This window comes from Castanea sativa, chromosome 5 (genome assembly GCF_040712315.1).
Source record: "Castanea sativa cultivar Marrone di Chiusa Pesio chromosome 5, ASM4071231v1".
In the NCBI taxonomy this organism is placed as follows: domain Eukaryota; kingdom Viridiplantae; phylum Streptophyta; class Magnoliopsida; order Fagales; family Fagaceae; genus Castanea; species Castanea sativa.
In genome coordinates, this window is record NC_134017.1 from 26833997 (window position 1) to 26850700 (window position 16704).

At 38.5% G+C, this 16704-nt stretch overlaps 1 protein-coding gene across 2 annotated transcripts; it reads left to right on the forward strand.

The window, feature by feature from the left end:
* The first annotated feature begins 11374 nt into the window (after positions 1 to 11374).
* On the forward strand, positions 11375 to 15895 carry LOC142633632 (protein FAR1-RELATED SEQUENCE 6-like). Of its 2 annotated transcripts, none has more exons than XM_075807872.1 (2): positions 11375 to 11574; positions 13724 to 15895. In XM_075807872.1, the coding sequence occupies exon 2, from the start codon at positions 13724 to 13726 to the stop codon at positions 15728 to 15730; it is 2007 nt and encodes a 668-aa protein (XP_075663987.1). In that variant the 5' UTR covers positions 11375 to 11574; the 3' UTR covers positions 15731 to 15895. The 2 variants fall into 2 exon arrangements, with proteins under 2 accessions (XP_075663987.1, XP_075663986.1); XM_075807871.1 differs by lacking the exon at positions 11375 to 11574 and adding an exon at positions 13053 to 13090.
* The last annotated feature ends 809 nt before the right edge of the window (positions 15896 to 16704 follow it).

The following is a 16704-nucleotide window of genomic DNA, read 5'->3' on the forward strand; positions in this document are numbered from 1 at the left end:
AAGGGGTCATTATTTCCGTTGGGCTCATCACTTCTATTCCGTAGACTAGAGAGAAAGGCGAGAATCCTGTGGTTGACTTTGGCAAATTTTTGTAGGCCTAAAGAGCGTCTGTCAGATGCGTTGCTCATCCTCCTGTATACTCTTGACTCATTTTGCTGATGATCTTTATGAGGGTTTTGTTTGTCATGTCCGCTTGCCCATTGCCTTGCGGGTAATATGGTGATGAACGATGGTGTTTGACCTGGTAGAACTCTAGCATCTTCCTCACGTCACTGTTGACAAATGGCGTGCCATTGTCGCTGATAATCCTATGAGGTACCCTGAACCTCACAATTATATTTTCCTTGATGAAGTTTGCCATTGCTCCTCCCGTGGCTTTGCGAAGTGGCACTGCCTTTGCCTACTTAGTGAAATATTCGGTAGCCACCAGGATCCATATGTATCCACTCGATGGTGGGTTAATTGGCCCCACCAAATCAAGCCTCCAAGTATGGAATGGCCATGGTAACCATATTGTGTAAGTGTTGCGGGTGGGTGTGAATCAAGTTAACTTGTACTTGGTAGTTGTGACATCTTTTTACAAATTCTACCGTATCCATTTTCATGGCAAGCCAGTAGTAACCCATTTGCAGTAGGCACCTGTATAACTTCTTCTTCCCTCGGTGCTTCCCGCATTCTCTAGTGTGCACTTCCTTTATCATACCTTTTGCTTCCTCGAGGCCCAAACAGCGTAGTGGGTTTCCATCATACCCTTTTTTGAAGAGGAACCCGTTGTGCAGAAAGTAACGTGTTGCCAGACTTTTAAACTTGTATCGCTCACTGTGCTTTTGTGGCAAGATACCTTCTACTAAGTACTGGGTAAATGGTTTTCTCCGGTCTTTGCTGGCGAACACAGCGTAGTTTTCTTCTTTATCTGCCGCAAGCTGGCAGGTCTCGCATTGGACTTGGACTTGGACTTGGTCCGCGTCTCTTCCCATACTTGGCCAATAAAAGCCCGCCCTTTGGAGTCTGCGGTAAAGGTTGATCTCTTCGCAGGATCTGTAAGACTTGTCGTGCACTTCCTTCAACTTTCTCTGAGTCTTCTTTTGCCTTACACATCTAGACTAGACCCCTCCTGGCATCCTACGGTATAGCTCCCCTCTTACTAGGGCATAATTTTTTAGTACCTTTAATTCCGCAGGCTCTCCTTGCTTCATCAAGATCTCCCTTATGGGATTCTGCCAATCCTCTTCACACTGTTGCTCCTGAAATCTTTCTTTTAATACTTCAATAATAGACTCCTTCCTCTTGTTGACTTCTATCCTGGTGATATCCCCTTCAAAGATTATTTGTGAGCCTAATGTGGCCAGCGCATCTGCGAATCGGTTTTGGCTCCTTGGAGTATGCTATATTTCAAAGGTCATAAACTTTTCCTCCATTTTCTAGGTCATTGCCCTGTAAGTGGCTAGACTAGGTTCCTTTAAAGAGAAGCTTCATTTGGTCTAGTAGACCACTGGGTTCGAATCTCCTATTACTCTTAAGTGTTTGACCCCCATTTCAAGGGCCGTGGCTAACCCGATTAGATAGGCTTCATATTCTGTCGTGTTGTTTGAACAAGGGGAATTCTAATTTGAATGATAGTGCTACAGCCTCGTCTTCTTCATGATACAAAACTACTCCCACTCCTCCCGATTGGGTGGTAGAAGACCCATCAAATTTCATTACCCACCGTTCTCCGACTTCTTCTGCCACGGCTACTTCTCCTAGGACTTCATCACCCAACAAGAATTCTTCTTCTCCTGGGAACTGAGCCAACAGATTCGCTATAGCCTGGCTCTTTACCGCCTTGGGCGTTCCAGCCTTCAGATCATACTGTGACAATTGTAGCAACCACTAGAATATTCTGCCAGAGAGAATTGGCTGTTGTAATAAGGCTTTGATGGCGTGGACTTAGTCATTAGCCATACCTCGTAGGCCAAGAAATAATGACGTAACCTCTGTAAGGCATACATGATAGCCAAACATGCCCTCTTTGCCCTTGGGTAACGAGTTTCTACGTCTTTTAGAGCTCGGCTGATGTAATAAACTGGCTGTTTCATACCATCTCCATACTCTTGGGCGATCAACGCGCCTACGACAGACTGGTTGGCGGCTAAGTATAACAATAATGGTTTCTTGCGGATTAGAGCTTGCACAGTAGGGAGATTCATCATAATCTGCTGTAGCCTTTTGAAGGCCGCCTGCTGTGCCTCCCTTCATTCAAAGTTTTGCCCCTTTTTAAGCAGTTTTCTGAAAGCAGAGGTAATAGATGCCAGTCCAGGGATGAATCTTCGGATATATGAGACCTTCCCTAAAAAGCTTTTCAACTCCTTTACTGTGGCTGGAGGCTTCATAGTTGCTATGGCTGTAGCTTTAGCTTGGTCTACATCTATTCCTTTGCTGTGAACCAGAAAACACAAGAATTTCCCTGAAGACACTCTGAATGCGCATTTGAGAGGGTTCATTCTGAGCTTGAAAGTTCTACATCTTTCAAATACCCTTCTCAACACTTGGACATGTTCTTCCCGCTTCTTTGATTTTTCCACTATGTCATCCACATAGTCTTCTAATTCTCGATGCATCAGGTCATGGAATATAGCCGTCATGGAATATAGTCGTCATTGTCCGTTGATACGTTGCACCTGCATTCTTTAACCCTACTATATAGTAAAAGTTGCCTATAGGTGTTCTGAAAATAGTCTTTCCTGCGTCCTTCAGCGCTATTCTGATCTGATTGTACCCACTAAACCCGTCCATGAAAGAAAACATGGCGCTTCTTGCCGCAGAATCTATTAGTAAGTCCATGTTTGGCAGTAGGAATTCGTCTTTCAGGCAAACCCTATTGAGATTTCTGAAATTTACGCAGCACCTTATCTGCCAATTCTTCTTCTTTACTGGCACTATGTTAGATAACCAGCATGGATGTTGAATGGGTTTGATAAATCTTGCGGCTAGCAGCTTCTATACCTCCTTAACTATCTGCCCTTCTATCTTGGTGTGGAATATTCTAGCAGGCTGGGCAACTAGCTTGGCCTCTGGATCCACATCCAGCGTATGCACTACTAGCCCAAGATCCAATCCTGGCATTTCACTATAATTTCATGCAAAGACATCTTTGTATTCCTTCAATAGTTGTATTAATTCTGACTTTTCCTTTTTTTGACAACTTTGAACTAATTGAGATGGGCCTTGGTTCTTGTGAGTCGGATCCTAAGTTGACTTCCTCTAACTTCTGTTCTGCCACAACCTGTACATCTTTATCTGCCGTAACCTCCTCATCTTTTCCTTCATGATTTTCTTTTTCTGAGTCTTCTTAAGCTAAGCAACACACCAGGCTTTTGTGCTGCCACTCTTGTCTGGGGCCTGCTTGTGTTTCACTCATGGGCCCCATACACCTTCATAGTTTATACACAATCCTACCGTCAGATCCTTGGACTCTGACGCATTGTGGCGTATCATCTGGCTCTGCAGCAGGTGCTTCTTTTCTCTTCTTCTTCTGAGAGAGTGATTCTCTTAGATCAGGCTCTAGGTCACCTCGGATGTCCTCCTACCTAGGGACGAAGGTGCCTCTTGGTTTTGATACTGAGCTTTCCCCAAATGGTGCCCACTAGTCATAAAATATAGTTTCTACTAGATGAGCCTCTGCTTGCTCAAACAACGATGGGTTTGTCGCTATACGTATCATCTTGCCATTCAACCTCCCTTTCACGCACTGGTGGTAGGTAGACGACACCAATCGGTGTTTATGCAGCCACGGCCTCCCTAAGAGCACATGGTATGAGACTTCCGTCTTTACCACATGGAACCAAGCTAAAGAGGCTATAGGGCCTACTTTTAACCATAGTTGAATGTGGTCTGCGGTATATTCACCACTTCCTCCAAACCCAGTTACTTCCATTGGGCACCCTTGGATCTTTCTTTTTGAAATTCCTGCTGCTTGCAGGGTGCTTAATGGAACAAGGTTTACCGAGACACCTGTATCCACTAAGGCTCTCTTGATGGGGATTTGATTTATGGATGCGACTAAGTAAAAGGGCCTCATGTGGTTAGGGCACCCCACTTCCATATCTTCATTACTGAAAGTGATTTCAGTTGATTCCTGTAAGAGAGCTCTATCATCTGTAACTTCTTCCGACAAACATTCTACTCCTGCCTCGGAAGCAATGCTTACCAGGGCCTCTGTAACTATCTTCCGCTCTTTTGCTGTAAGGCCTAGTTGGTTAAACAGATTTTTGAACTTAGAGCTCTTCTGTAGGGTGGTGATTGTTGTGGCAGGCAAGGTTGGATTCTTCTCCTCGTTTCCCCCTGGATACACACAAATTACTACCCCTGCTACACCCTTCCTTTTGTGGTTTGGGAGGGGATTTCTTTGAACTTCCTGCTGCGATAGCTCCAGGGTTCCTTCTTTGATCTTGCGGTGCACCAATCTGCGGAGTGCCCAACATTCTGCGGTAGGATGTTGCACATAGTTGTGCAAGCAGCATAAGCGTGGGTGCCTCCGCTCTTCTTCCGTGGGCTCCTAGAGACTTGATTAGGCTTAAAGACTCCGTCTACTATCCACCTGTCCAGGAGCACATCTAGCTCTTTTGGGGCGCACTGTATCGGGGGAGGGGTATCGTACTCCCTCCCATCAGCTTTCCCCTTCCTCTCGCCGGTGGATGCTGCCATGGCCTGCAGAGCGTTTCTTTTGTCAGAACTTGGCCTTACTGATTGAGTGGTTTTTCTGGCCTTCTGTAACAGCTGTGCAAACTGGGAGATCTCCAAGTTTTTCAGAATAGCTCTGTATTCCCTGATCATATTTGTCATACACATCTCCACCAATCTCTTTTCCTCACAATGATCATAGCAATCAAGTGCTATGTCTTTGAACCTCTTGATATACTCCATTAAATCTTCACCGTTTCTTTGCTTGGTAGCTTGCAAAGTCGCAAGCGTCACCGTTTCTTTTCCGTGGAAGTACTTAGTGCAAAATACATCCACCATGTCATCCCAAGTTGGGATTGATCCTGGTTTTAGACCGATGTACTAGGTGTAAGCACGATCGCATAGTGATTTAGAGAATTCCCAAAGACATAAGTCCTCGTCTGCCGCATAAGGGCCAAGAGTATCAATGAACTTGCTCACGTGCTCAACAACACTTCCTTTCTTGCCGTCATACTGCGTGAAAGCACATGGTTCATACCTTTCAGGGTATGGCTTACTAAGTACTCTTAATGGATAAGGAGGTCTTCGTGCATAGAATCTCTCCTTGGGTGCTTTGGCTCTCTTCTGCTTTGAGAGAGCTGCTACCTCGGCCATAGTGATGTAGCATTGCCCTTCAGTCTGCGGAGCGCCCTCAACTGGCTTCTCCTCTTTGTCTGCCACATGCTCTGGGACATGCTGGCTCCCTTTTTCTTTTGTCTTTTCTGTCTTTAGCTGACGGATTTCCTCCATCATCTGTCGTTGTGAATGTTGCAGTGCTTGCAGCACCTCGACAAAAGCATTGGCATTGGCATTGTCAGCGGGATTCTTTGCCTGCGGTTGGGGTCTAGCTCCCAGCCCGTTAACACCTTTCGCCTAGTTAGGTTGATGAGGCGTGGTTGGCCTCGACTCTACCTGAGAGGGCACAGCGCTCATGTTTCGTGTTGTCCTGGATTTTGGCGGCATTTGTTTGCGAGGATCTCTGTTCTTGTCTACTTCCCAAATCCCCAGTGGAGTCGCCAATTTAAATGTGGGGCCTTTTTTGCAAATTTTGGGCTGGGCCATCTCTTGCTGCACTAGTCCCAAAGTTTTCTGGATCGAGGAGTTGGGACCGGTCCAATAGCAACCCTCCTTGGTTCGGCTTGTGTGCAAATGATGCTCCCGTTTGTCAAGATTTTTATCACATGCCCATGGCAGGCAGAGCTGTTATAATAATCATGGCAGACATATATAATAAAGACAATAATAGAAATTCTTTTATTATTCAGACAAAAGTAAATAATGGGCTTTGGTAATGAATGCTCATTTTATGAAACAGCAACAAATGATAAGTATAGAACGAATAGCAACAAGCTTATTAAAAGAAAAAAATGTTAGTCTGCCATGTCAAGTTATGTTGCTAGGTCTAAGTTAAGAAGGGAACCATCTCCTCAATGCGAATAATCTCTCTAAGGAAGAAATTAACTGCTTTAAGGGGGCGGGCCTAAATGACTTGTACTTAGAGAGGTCATTTACATTAATAGAGAACATGGGTCGGAGAGGGAAAGGGGGGATTTGGTGCATGTCTGCCACTCTATTCTCTCCGTTTTTACTTTTCTTTCTATTCTCTCTAATTCTTTCCTTCATTTCTCTTCGTTTTATCTTTCGGTGTTTCTCTTAGTTATGGTGATTCTCTCCCCAGAGATTGCTCTCCCGTCCGTGCACAGTAAGGGCTCCTTATATAATGCCAGCCGCGGCTGACTTTTACCATTTTAATCCTTAACCATCTTTGTCTGGTGTGGGCGTCCTTGCCGACCATTACTGATTGATCAGTCGCCCAGCCAGCGCCACTTACCTGCGCTGGCTGCGCCACTCCACTTCACCAAACAGAGAAGACTATTTTGTTTGTTTGCTTGTCGTGACATTCTTACCTGCTACGGTCTAAGTACTCTCTTCCTCTTCGTCTCTTATGGTATGCACCTAGTGGTTCCAACTCAGCTTTGCTTCTTTTGGGTGGTATGTCATCCCAACAGGACACTGCCTCTAAAAGAGTCTGAGCAGGAAACAAAAAAAATAGGTTTTCCCCCCTCTCCACTGTCAGACCATGCCCTTTTACCTCTAACCTATGACCCACCACTTCTTGTATTGGCTGTGTACAGGCTAGTGGTGTCTGGGCTTTGCGCGTGCCTTACTTCCATACTTGTCCAAAATCTGCTTGCTGCTTATGTGGTTGCTGTGGTCTGAAGGTCCACCTGCTTGTTCTTCCGTTTGTTCTTGGCTTCTTGCAGCATGGGCTACTTTATTGATTTCTCATTCTTTATGGCTTGCTGGGCTTTGCCCGATTGTGGGCTTTTCTTCCTTGGTGCTATTCTCCATGTTCTATTCTTAGTCTTGCCATTACATCCTGCCACATCATTCTGTCATGCTTGCCATGATGTTTACTTGACCTAGGGTTGCTGGGTCTCTTTGGGCTTACTGTTCATCCCTTTTCTGGTGGCCCAATAAACTCATTGAGACTTTTACTGCGTTACTTGTGGGCTCCCACGTCCCGCTTACTTCCTTTTGGACATCCTTGGCCCTTTCTAATTCTGTGATTCCCATGAGTTTTTTACTAACTCGGGCTTCCTTGGCCCAAGTACTTTATACTTCATCCTTGGGGCTTTTGGATTCTCCATTGCCCTTTACTTTCTTTACTTACATTGCTTTGGGTCTGCTGTGGCAGCTGTGGCCCATTCTCACCTTCTACATCCATACAGCCCATGAGTTTGCTACTTCTCTTTTTTCGGACCATTTTAGGCCCATTTACTTCTTCATGGTCCATTTGTTTGCTTTATGAACCCATGATCCATTATTCTTGTCGCTTGGGCTTAATGACTTTTCTATCCCACTTTCTTCTGCGCACGTTGTTGGGCTTTTTCCTCCTACTGAGCTCAAAAAAAAAAAATGAGCATCTACAACAGGTAATGAAAAAATTGGCATATTAAGGATCCGTTTGGATTCCGCTTATTTTGCTAAAAACTGAAAAAAAAAAAAAAAAAAAAAGTTATTGTTCACGCGTTTGACACTGTTCATAAACCTAAAATCATTGTTCATGGACAATGAACAGTGCCAAGGGCACTCAACTGAAAAAAATAAAATAAAATAAAAACGCGAGAAACGCTAAATCCAAAGCCACCTAAATGTATCCCCAAAGGTTACGGTTTCCTTTTCTAATCCATCTATTTACAAATGGGATCACGGTGCCCTTTTATAGGCAACCTGAGTAACCATTGTCTCTATAAATGTCTCATTTCATAATTGAAACGTAGTTAGCACATTGGTTGTAATAGCTTTGTGGTTGTTAGGATACATGACCATTGGGAATGGTCATGAAATGATTGTCATATTAAAATGTATTCTGACAGTCACGCTTTTCTATTTTATTCAGCTATTTGCAAATGGGATCACACTACCCTTATTAGGCAACCTGAGTAACTGTTGCCTCCATAAATATCCCATTTACATAATTGAAATGTAGTTAGTGCATGGGTTGTAATGGCCACATGGTCGTTAGGATACATGGCCATTGGGAATGATCATGAAATAATTGGCATATTGAATTTATCATGACAATTATGCTTTCCTTTTCTGATATAGCTATTGCAAATGGGGTCATGTTGCCCTTCCATAATTGAAATGTAGTTAGTACACTGGTTGTAATGGGCCTAACTGCATGGTCGTTAGGATACTTGACCGTTGGGAATGGTCATGAAATAATTGGCATATCAAATGTATTCCGATGGGTATGCTTTCCTTTTCTTGTCCATTCCAGTGTATGAGCTTGGGTGTTGGTGTTTATGATGGAGGAATGTGATTAATTGTGCATCAAAATATATTTTATGTAAATGTTAAAACCTGATAAAGTCAAATTTGTCAGTTGATAGGTTTGTCTAGGCAGAGTATGAAGCAATGAATCTGTATTCCCGTACAAGACTAGAAATGGTGTTCTCTCATAAAGGTCACCGATGCAGTGCCAGCCAATAAGCCTTTGATGACAAAGTTAGATGTTTTAGAGAGAGAAAATGATAAGGATTGAGAGTGTTATGTATTATGTAAGTACCTTTGTTTGAGGTCGGATGTAGCTTATATAGTTCCTTGCTTTTCTAGCTGCAGGAGGCCTTCAATGGGAGCCTTAACAGCTTTGGTAACGCCTCTAGTGATTTAACGTGGTGCTTTTAACATCCGTCCAACGGTCATGTTTGCTTTATTCATCCATTTAGTAATAGAAGGCGTATTAAATGCGCCTTTATAGCTCATTGGACGTTTAATATCTTCTTTGGACGATGTGAATTTGGTTCATCATAAACTATATTCCATACGTTATTTTTTCCTAATCTTAACATTATCATTATGAGAGAGAGAGAGAGAGAGTATGTACTAACTAGCTCAAAGGTTCAAATCTCTCCTTGATGAACATAAAAGTTGAACATATGAATTATGATCATTAAAAAAAAGGACTCCGCCAAAAACAAAAATTCCTATTGCCAAAATTTCATGAAAATATAAAATATGTAGGTCTCACTGCTGGGATTCAAATCTTACAACCTTTGACCAAACTGATGTTAACGTGATTGATATTTTGAGTAGAACAAGGCTAATATTTGGGCCAGAAAATCTCATTAGGTTTCTAAAGTACATAACAAAAGATTGTATCTTGCAATCTTTATTTTTTATATCTTGTAAGACTAACTCCAAATCGTTTATATAAAAATTTACCAACTAAATTATCTAAAACTCGGACAGGATATCAATTGATAATTTATAAAAAATTCAATTAATGAAGACTTTAAGAACATAAGTTAAGATGTTTTTAACTTAACATTGACTGAAAATTACGACAACAATGATAATCTTTAGGCTAAAATGCAAATGGCACCCTTTAAGTTTGGCTAAAATTCATTTCATTCATCTAGTTTTATTTTTGTTCAATTAAGTCATTTGAGTTTCAAATGTATTTAATTTAGGCATTCTGTCCAATTTTGTTAAAAAATTTCCAATAAAAAATTATTATTTTCATATGAAAAAAAATATAAAATTAAAAAAATATTTTATAGATTTTTTATGTGAGATTTTTTTAATAAAATATTTTTCATTAGTTAATTGCATATTTAATGAATTTTTTTTAACAGAATTGGACAAAATGCTTGAATTGAATAAATTTGAAATTTAAAGGTCTCAATTGAACGAAATTAAAGTTAAAGGATTGAAATTTAGAAGGTACACTTTGCATTTTAGCCTAAATTTTGTTACTATGAATAAAATGTATTGTAATGGAATAATTAAACATATTCATAAGTTTGATTGTGAATTGTAACATTAGAATAATATTTAAGATTTATTTTAGGAAATATCTTACTCATATATAATTAAATTTTCCAGATTAGTGTCTTGGTCTGATGATAAAGAGCTATCATTAGAAGCAAATACTATAAGTTGGAAATCTCTCCAAAAAAAAAAAATACACAGTTATATTTCCTTAAAAAATTTATTTTTTTAAAAGTTGAGAGAGAGATGAGTTATTTTTTTATGATTTTTTATTTTCATAATTATTATGTGCATATGAAAAGTTTGTTTATTTGGAAATATATTATTTTTAGTAACTATTACACCTATTAAGGAATAACAATTACAAACCTTTTAGAGATGAATATTTATTCCTCTTTTTAAATAATAGTTATTTTTAAGGATTTTTTTTTATTCCATGCAATATATAAAAATATAATCAAACTACAAAATAGTTAAAGTATTGGAATAATTATAATTAAAGTGTTTATTATAGTTTACCAAACATGTTCCAAGTTTTAGAGCACTTGCATCGGTCAATATAAAATGATATAAATACAAAATTTTGCCAACTAACCCAAAAAATCACCAATATCGGTTTGTCTAAAATTATGCATATTTTGTCCACAACTACGGTACTCGTGTTTACATGGTTACTATTCATGTGTAAAAACATATTTTATTCATTTCTCAAATTACTTTTTTCAGATTACGCATGTGTTTTAAAAAGGTAGTTATGTAAATGAAAAGTAATTTTTTTTTATTGAAATAGCTTTTAAAATAAATATTCTAATGCAAGTATTTTTTAAAAGTATTCGTAGAAAAAAAATGTTTTTATGCAAAAATAAATATAAATTTTTGAATCAATTGATGTGGTTAATAACATCTTGAATGCCAACTACCAACCAATAAATCATTGATAAATATGAATATATTCTTCTTAAAAATTGTGAATAAAAATTTTAGTACCCACAAGTACTCTAATGGTAGATTCATTGGGACTGTCCGAGATGTGTGAAAGTGGAATATTTTTCTGTTTGTTTTGGTGATTATGTTTTTTAGAAAATGAGTAATTTTTTAAAAATTATTTTCGATAAAATTATTTTATTTTCTTATATTTGGTAGTAACTTTAAGTTAAAAAAAAAAAAAAACTCTTAATTTCCCTTATTTAGCTTGTTACAAGATAAAATTATTTTCCAAAAATTTTTAGTAGAAAATAATCTTTAAAAATAAGCCAAATTTTTGTTCTATTGAACAAAAATAATTTTTCTTTAACTCATTTTTTATAATACTAATAAATACTAGAAAACATATAAATCTATTATTATTCAAAGTTTTCTACACAAGTGACTATAGAGGCTGAAGTAAGTGCGAGTTTGAAGACGCATACACTTCTAAAAGCCACTAAGTCCGGGGCATTTCTGATATATATTACCCCAAAAATCACAGTTCATTTTTTTCAGTTGGTTAAGACCAGAGAGTAAAGAGCGAACTGTGAGAGCAGAGCACTGTGTAACCCACGCGCCCCTCTTGCGCTTCCACCAACTCTACTCTCCGGCGATATCTCCGATAAGGTAACTCCCGGAAACCAAACAATTCCCAACTCAAATTCTTATTTTCAAGTTTTCTTACTCTCCGTTTGTTTCCGGAGAAAAACTGTCCAATCTTTTTATACTTTGTCTAAAAATAGTTGTTTGGCTGTCTAAGTTTTGACAGCTCAGCTCTACTTATCCGAATTGTTGTTATTATTTTTTGTTTATTATTAGAAATCAATTTTGTTTGGCTGCGGAGAAAGTGTAAAAGGGTCTTTGTTGTTTTGGTATTATAAGCAGTGTAATACATTTCATTAATAATGCAAATTTAGAATAAGAAAAAAAAAAAAAAAAAACTGATATCACTGATTCATGTGTGTGTGTGTAATTTGGAAGGATTTGCTATGTACAACCTAATGCTAGAGAATGAAATGAGTTTAGTTCTAATTTTGGGTCTTCAAAATGAGCAGTAAAATGAAATTCGGGCGAATTGGTACCATAAAGCACAAGTTTTTGGCACAATTGGAAAGAGTTGTTATATGCAACAAACAGACCTTTAGGTAGCTGCCTTCTCAAAAAAAAAAAAAACCTTTAGGTAGCTGAGTGTTAATGTGATCGTTGTCTTTAACAAAATGGTGATTGCAGAGAGTAAACCATAGAGAAAATGATGGGTGCAGCTGGATCTTTCTTTTGGATAAGATATGAGAGGAGGTTTCCGCTTGAAAATAAAATGGGGTCTGGTTCTAAATGGAGGAGTTGGAATAGAAAGCTACTTTTTTTTTGTTAGCAATAGTGTAGGTTGTAAGATTAAAGATGAAGCTGAAGTTTGTTTAGGACACGAGTTCACAGGAATTTTCCCAAGGAAATTTATCTCTCATTCTTTCTTGTCTTTTCTTTTCCATGACTGGTATAATTGTGTATGCTACTTGCAGCAAACTCGTAGACCACCTAAAAGGGAATATTTTATTATTTGAACCATATACTGACATAAGAAGTCCAATGGGAGCAATACTTGAAACAGCAATCCATAAAAAAAAACTCCAATATTGAGATCATTTATGTAAAAAAAAAAAAAATAATCATAATCCTTCCTAATATACTAATTCGGGAGAAGATACTGAACTGTATTTGTATATGCTAAAAAAATATGGGTCTTATCAGGGATTATTTCAGTTTGTGCGTGTGAGTGCACATGCATGTTTGTCACCTCTGATCTTGCATACATAGCCTATGAGGTTTAATTTGTGATGGACCATCCAAGATTTGGATGTGCCAAGCTGAAAATCCAACCTAAGAAGTGTTATTAAGAATATTAATCTAGATGATATATAGTAGCTATCTTTTGAATCTTTTAGTGAGCGAAATTGCTTGGCCTCTGGCATTTGGTATGTCTTTAGGTGCAATCCAAGAATCATGAAGCTTTTCTGGATGCATTCTAGAGAATAATAGTAAATGGTTTAAAGCTTAGAAGGGGATTTACATTGTCATTGGTGGAAGTATTAATTTCATGAGATCAATCCAGTGCAGCATCCATATTCATAATCTGCCCATGTTCAAGGTTCTGGTCAAAGCTTCTGATTCTGCTTTTTTTTTTTTTTTGATAAGTAAAAAGCTTCTGATTCTGTTAAGAAGCTTTTGATGGATTTCTTTGAAGGATTAGATACTAGTTTGGACTATACATTTTTACATATTGTAATCTGGCATTGAGTGATCTGGAGAGAAAATTGACAATTAAAATGGAGGAGCTATTGATTTTTTATTTTATAAACATGAGACAATTTGTGATTGATAAGATAGTTTATTTGATTTGTGTGGTGAGCATAATTTCTTGACGACAGTCATGTGGTGAAATAGTGAAATTTGATATTATCTGTCAGTGCATATATAGGTGATTTTTTTAGATACTGCCATGCACTAAGTGACAGCTGCATGACCTTAGAGCAGCTAGTTAATATAAAAAACTATAGTAGGACCATAATTTTTCTTCTAAAGTGTCCTTTAATCTACTAGATTCCATTGAGAACTTGAAATAAATGTAGAGTCCTTTAAAAGATGTTGATTGGGTAACAAGTTCCTTATGATTCTCCCTTCTTTTTCTTATTTTCTGTCAATGTTTATATATTCTCTTGTTACCATTGTTGTTTCTATTATTAATTCTGTTTATGGTTCCTCGTTTCTTTTTCTCTTCTAGATGGATGAAGTTTCTCTTAACAGTGAGCCAGTTGGTGATGATGACGCTGATGGATTTGAGATAGAAGGAGATTGTGCAATGACGGAATATGTTGGTCAAGCTGGAATAATTCAAGGAGAGAATCCCCTTCCTCCTGCTGTTGGGATGGAGTTCGAGTCTTATGAGGATGTATATTACTTTTACAATTGTTATGCCAAGGATCAAGGATTTGGGGTTAGAGTAAGCAATACATGGTATAGAAAGAGTAAGGAAAGATACAGAGGAAAACTTAGCTGCAGTAGTGCAGGTTTTAAAAAGAAAAGTGAAGCAAACCGCCCGAGGCCAGAAACAAGAACTGGTTGTCCAGCGATGATAAAGTTCAGATTGATGGACTCCAAAAGGTGGAGAATTATTGAAGTGGAGGTTGAGCACAACCACTTGATCAGCCCAAAAAGTGGAAAATTTTATAAATCTCATAAGCACCTGGGTGTTGGAACCAAAAGAGCATTGCAGTTAGAAAGTGCTGAAGAAGCACAAAAGATTAGGCTTTTTCGGACGGTAGTTATTGATACTGAGGATAATGAAAGTCTGGATGTTGATGAAGGAGTATTTGGGAATAATGTTGACTACTGCAATCAATTGAAGCTCAAAGTAGGAGATGCTCAAGCAGTACTTAATTACTTCACCCACTTGCAATTAATTAATCCAAACTTCTTTTATGTGGTGGATCTCAATGAGAAAGGATGTTTGCGGAATTTGTTCTGGACAGATGCAAGAGCCAGGGTTGCATATGGCTATTTTGGTGATGCAGTTGCAATTGACACTGCCTGCTTGACAAATAAATATGAGGTTCCCCTGGTTTCTTTTGTTGGAGTGAATCACCATGGACAATCTGTGCTGTTGGGTTGTGGTTTACTGGTGGGTGAGACAACTGAATCATATACGTGGTTGTTCAGGGCATGGCTTACATGTATGTTAGGACGCCCCCCACAAGCTATTATTACTGACCAATGTTCAACCTTACAAACGGCTGTTGCTGATGTTTTCCCAAGAGCTTCTCATTGCCTGTGCTTATCACATATCATGCAGAAAATTCCAGAAAAACTGGAAGGATTGTATGAATATGAAGCAATTATAGCAGCATTGAATAAAGCAGTATATCATTCACTGAGGCCTGAGGAATTTGAAGCAGCCTGGGAAGATATGATGCAGCGTCATGGACTGAGGGATCAGAAATGGCTTCAAGTATTATATGAAGATCGGAAACGGTGGGTTCCAGTTTATTTGAAGGACACGTTTTTGGCTGGAATGTTTCCAATCCAACCAAGTGATGTTGTATCTTCATTCTTTGAAGGATATCTTGACAAACACACTCCTTTGAAAGAGTTTTTAGATAAGTATGATCAGGCTCTGCAGACAAAGCATCACCTTGAAGACTTAGCGGATATGAATTCAAGAAATTCAACTTATATGCTAAAATCAGGTAGTTATTTTGAGTTGCAGCTCTCAAAATTGTACACAAATGATATATTAGAGATGTTCAAAAGGGAGGTGGAGGGGATGTACTCTTGTTTTAGCACTAGACAATTAAATGCTGATGGGCCAATCTCTACATACATTGTCAAGGATCAAGTTGAAGTAGAGAGAAACAGGAGGGAGGCAAGGGATTATGAGATCTTCTATAATGCAACTGAAATGGAAGTCCTTTGTATTTGTGGTTTATTCAACTTTAAAGGTTATTTATGCAGGCATGCACTTTGTGTCCTTAACCAAAATGGCATGGAGGAGATCCCACCTCAATACATTCTATCACGGTGGAGAAAGGATATACCGCGCAATTATGTTCTTGATTATAGCTCCAATGGTGTTGATGCTAATAATCCAGTTCATAGGTTTGATCATCTGTACAAATGTGTAGTGCAGGTTGTGGAGGAAGGGAGGAAGTCAGAAGACCGTTACAAGTTCGCATTACAAGCATTGGATCAGATATTAAACAAGCTTCGTCTTGTGGACAATCAGTCAATGTAGTTTATAAGATCAAAGTTCCTGATTTATGTAACTTGAAGTTTGTACATATTTTTTATGTAACTTGATCACTTTCGCTTTTAAATTCGTTAATCACAGGAGGAAACATGTACAAAATGTCCAAAAATACATCAGACAATGAGACAAACTTCCCATTTCCGTGTCAAATTTGGGGACTCAGTAGTCAACTCACAAAATTTGCTCTATAATTTTTGTTTATTTTCATCGATTAGCTGAACTGAATGCGTGACAATCAGCAGGTAGAAGAACATAGAAACCGCCTCTCGCCAGAGTCAAGGAGCCAACATTAACACTGTTTGGATGAAAAGAGGCGAGGGCAGAGGATGCTACAGATTAAAAGAAGGGCCTCTGCTCTCCTATTCTGTCCCTCTGTTCCAGACATACTCTCCTAAGCCATTCATAAACTCGCATAACATGTGACATCCATACCAATGGCAAGTCTAATGGCACAAATTTTTGTAACTATTTTTATAAAAATGGTTGATGTTTTGTTATGATTGGTGCATTTTAAAAGTAGCGTAGTCGATAAGTCTAATTGAAAAATGACTTTACTCTAATCACAAGTTACCACTTTAACAAGCTGTGAAGAGTTGTGTCCTTTAATTTACTCTTTAAGGGACACCACAACCTCTTTCTGGGGAAATCACAACTCCACTATATCCTACAACAACATGAAACAAATGCATATATTGCATGACCAACTTAAGCTCCATTTGAGAAGTTGGTAGTTGGTGCCACTATTACACACATAACTATATTCATATGAGAGTGGATCCCACACATGTGAGTGTCGTTACATGTGTAACAGTGACATAAAATCTTTTTTTCTATTTGTGGCTTTCAACAATGTTTGGTTATGAAACATTTATCATGGACTTGTTATTAGAACATCCTATTTCAAATTAAAACCCAAAACTCAAGCTTGATCTTACCATGAACACAATATAGTTATTACT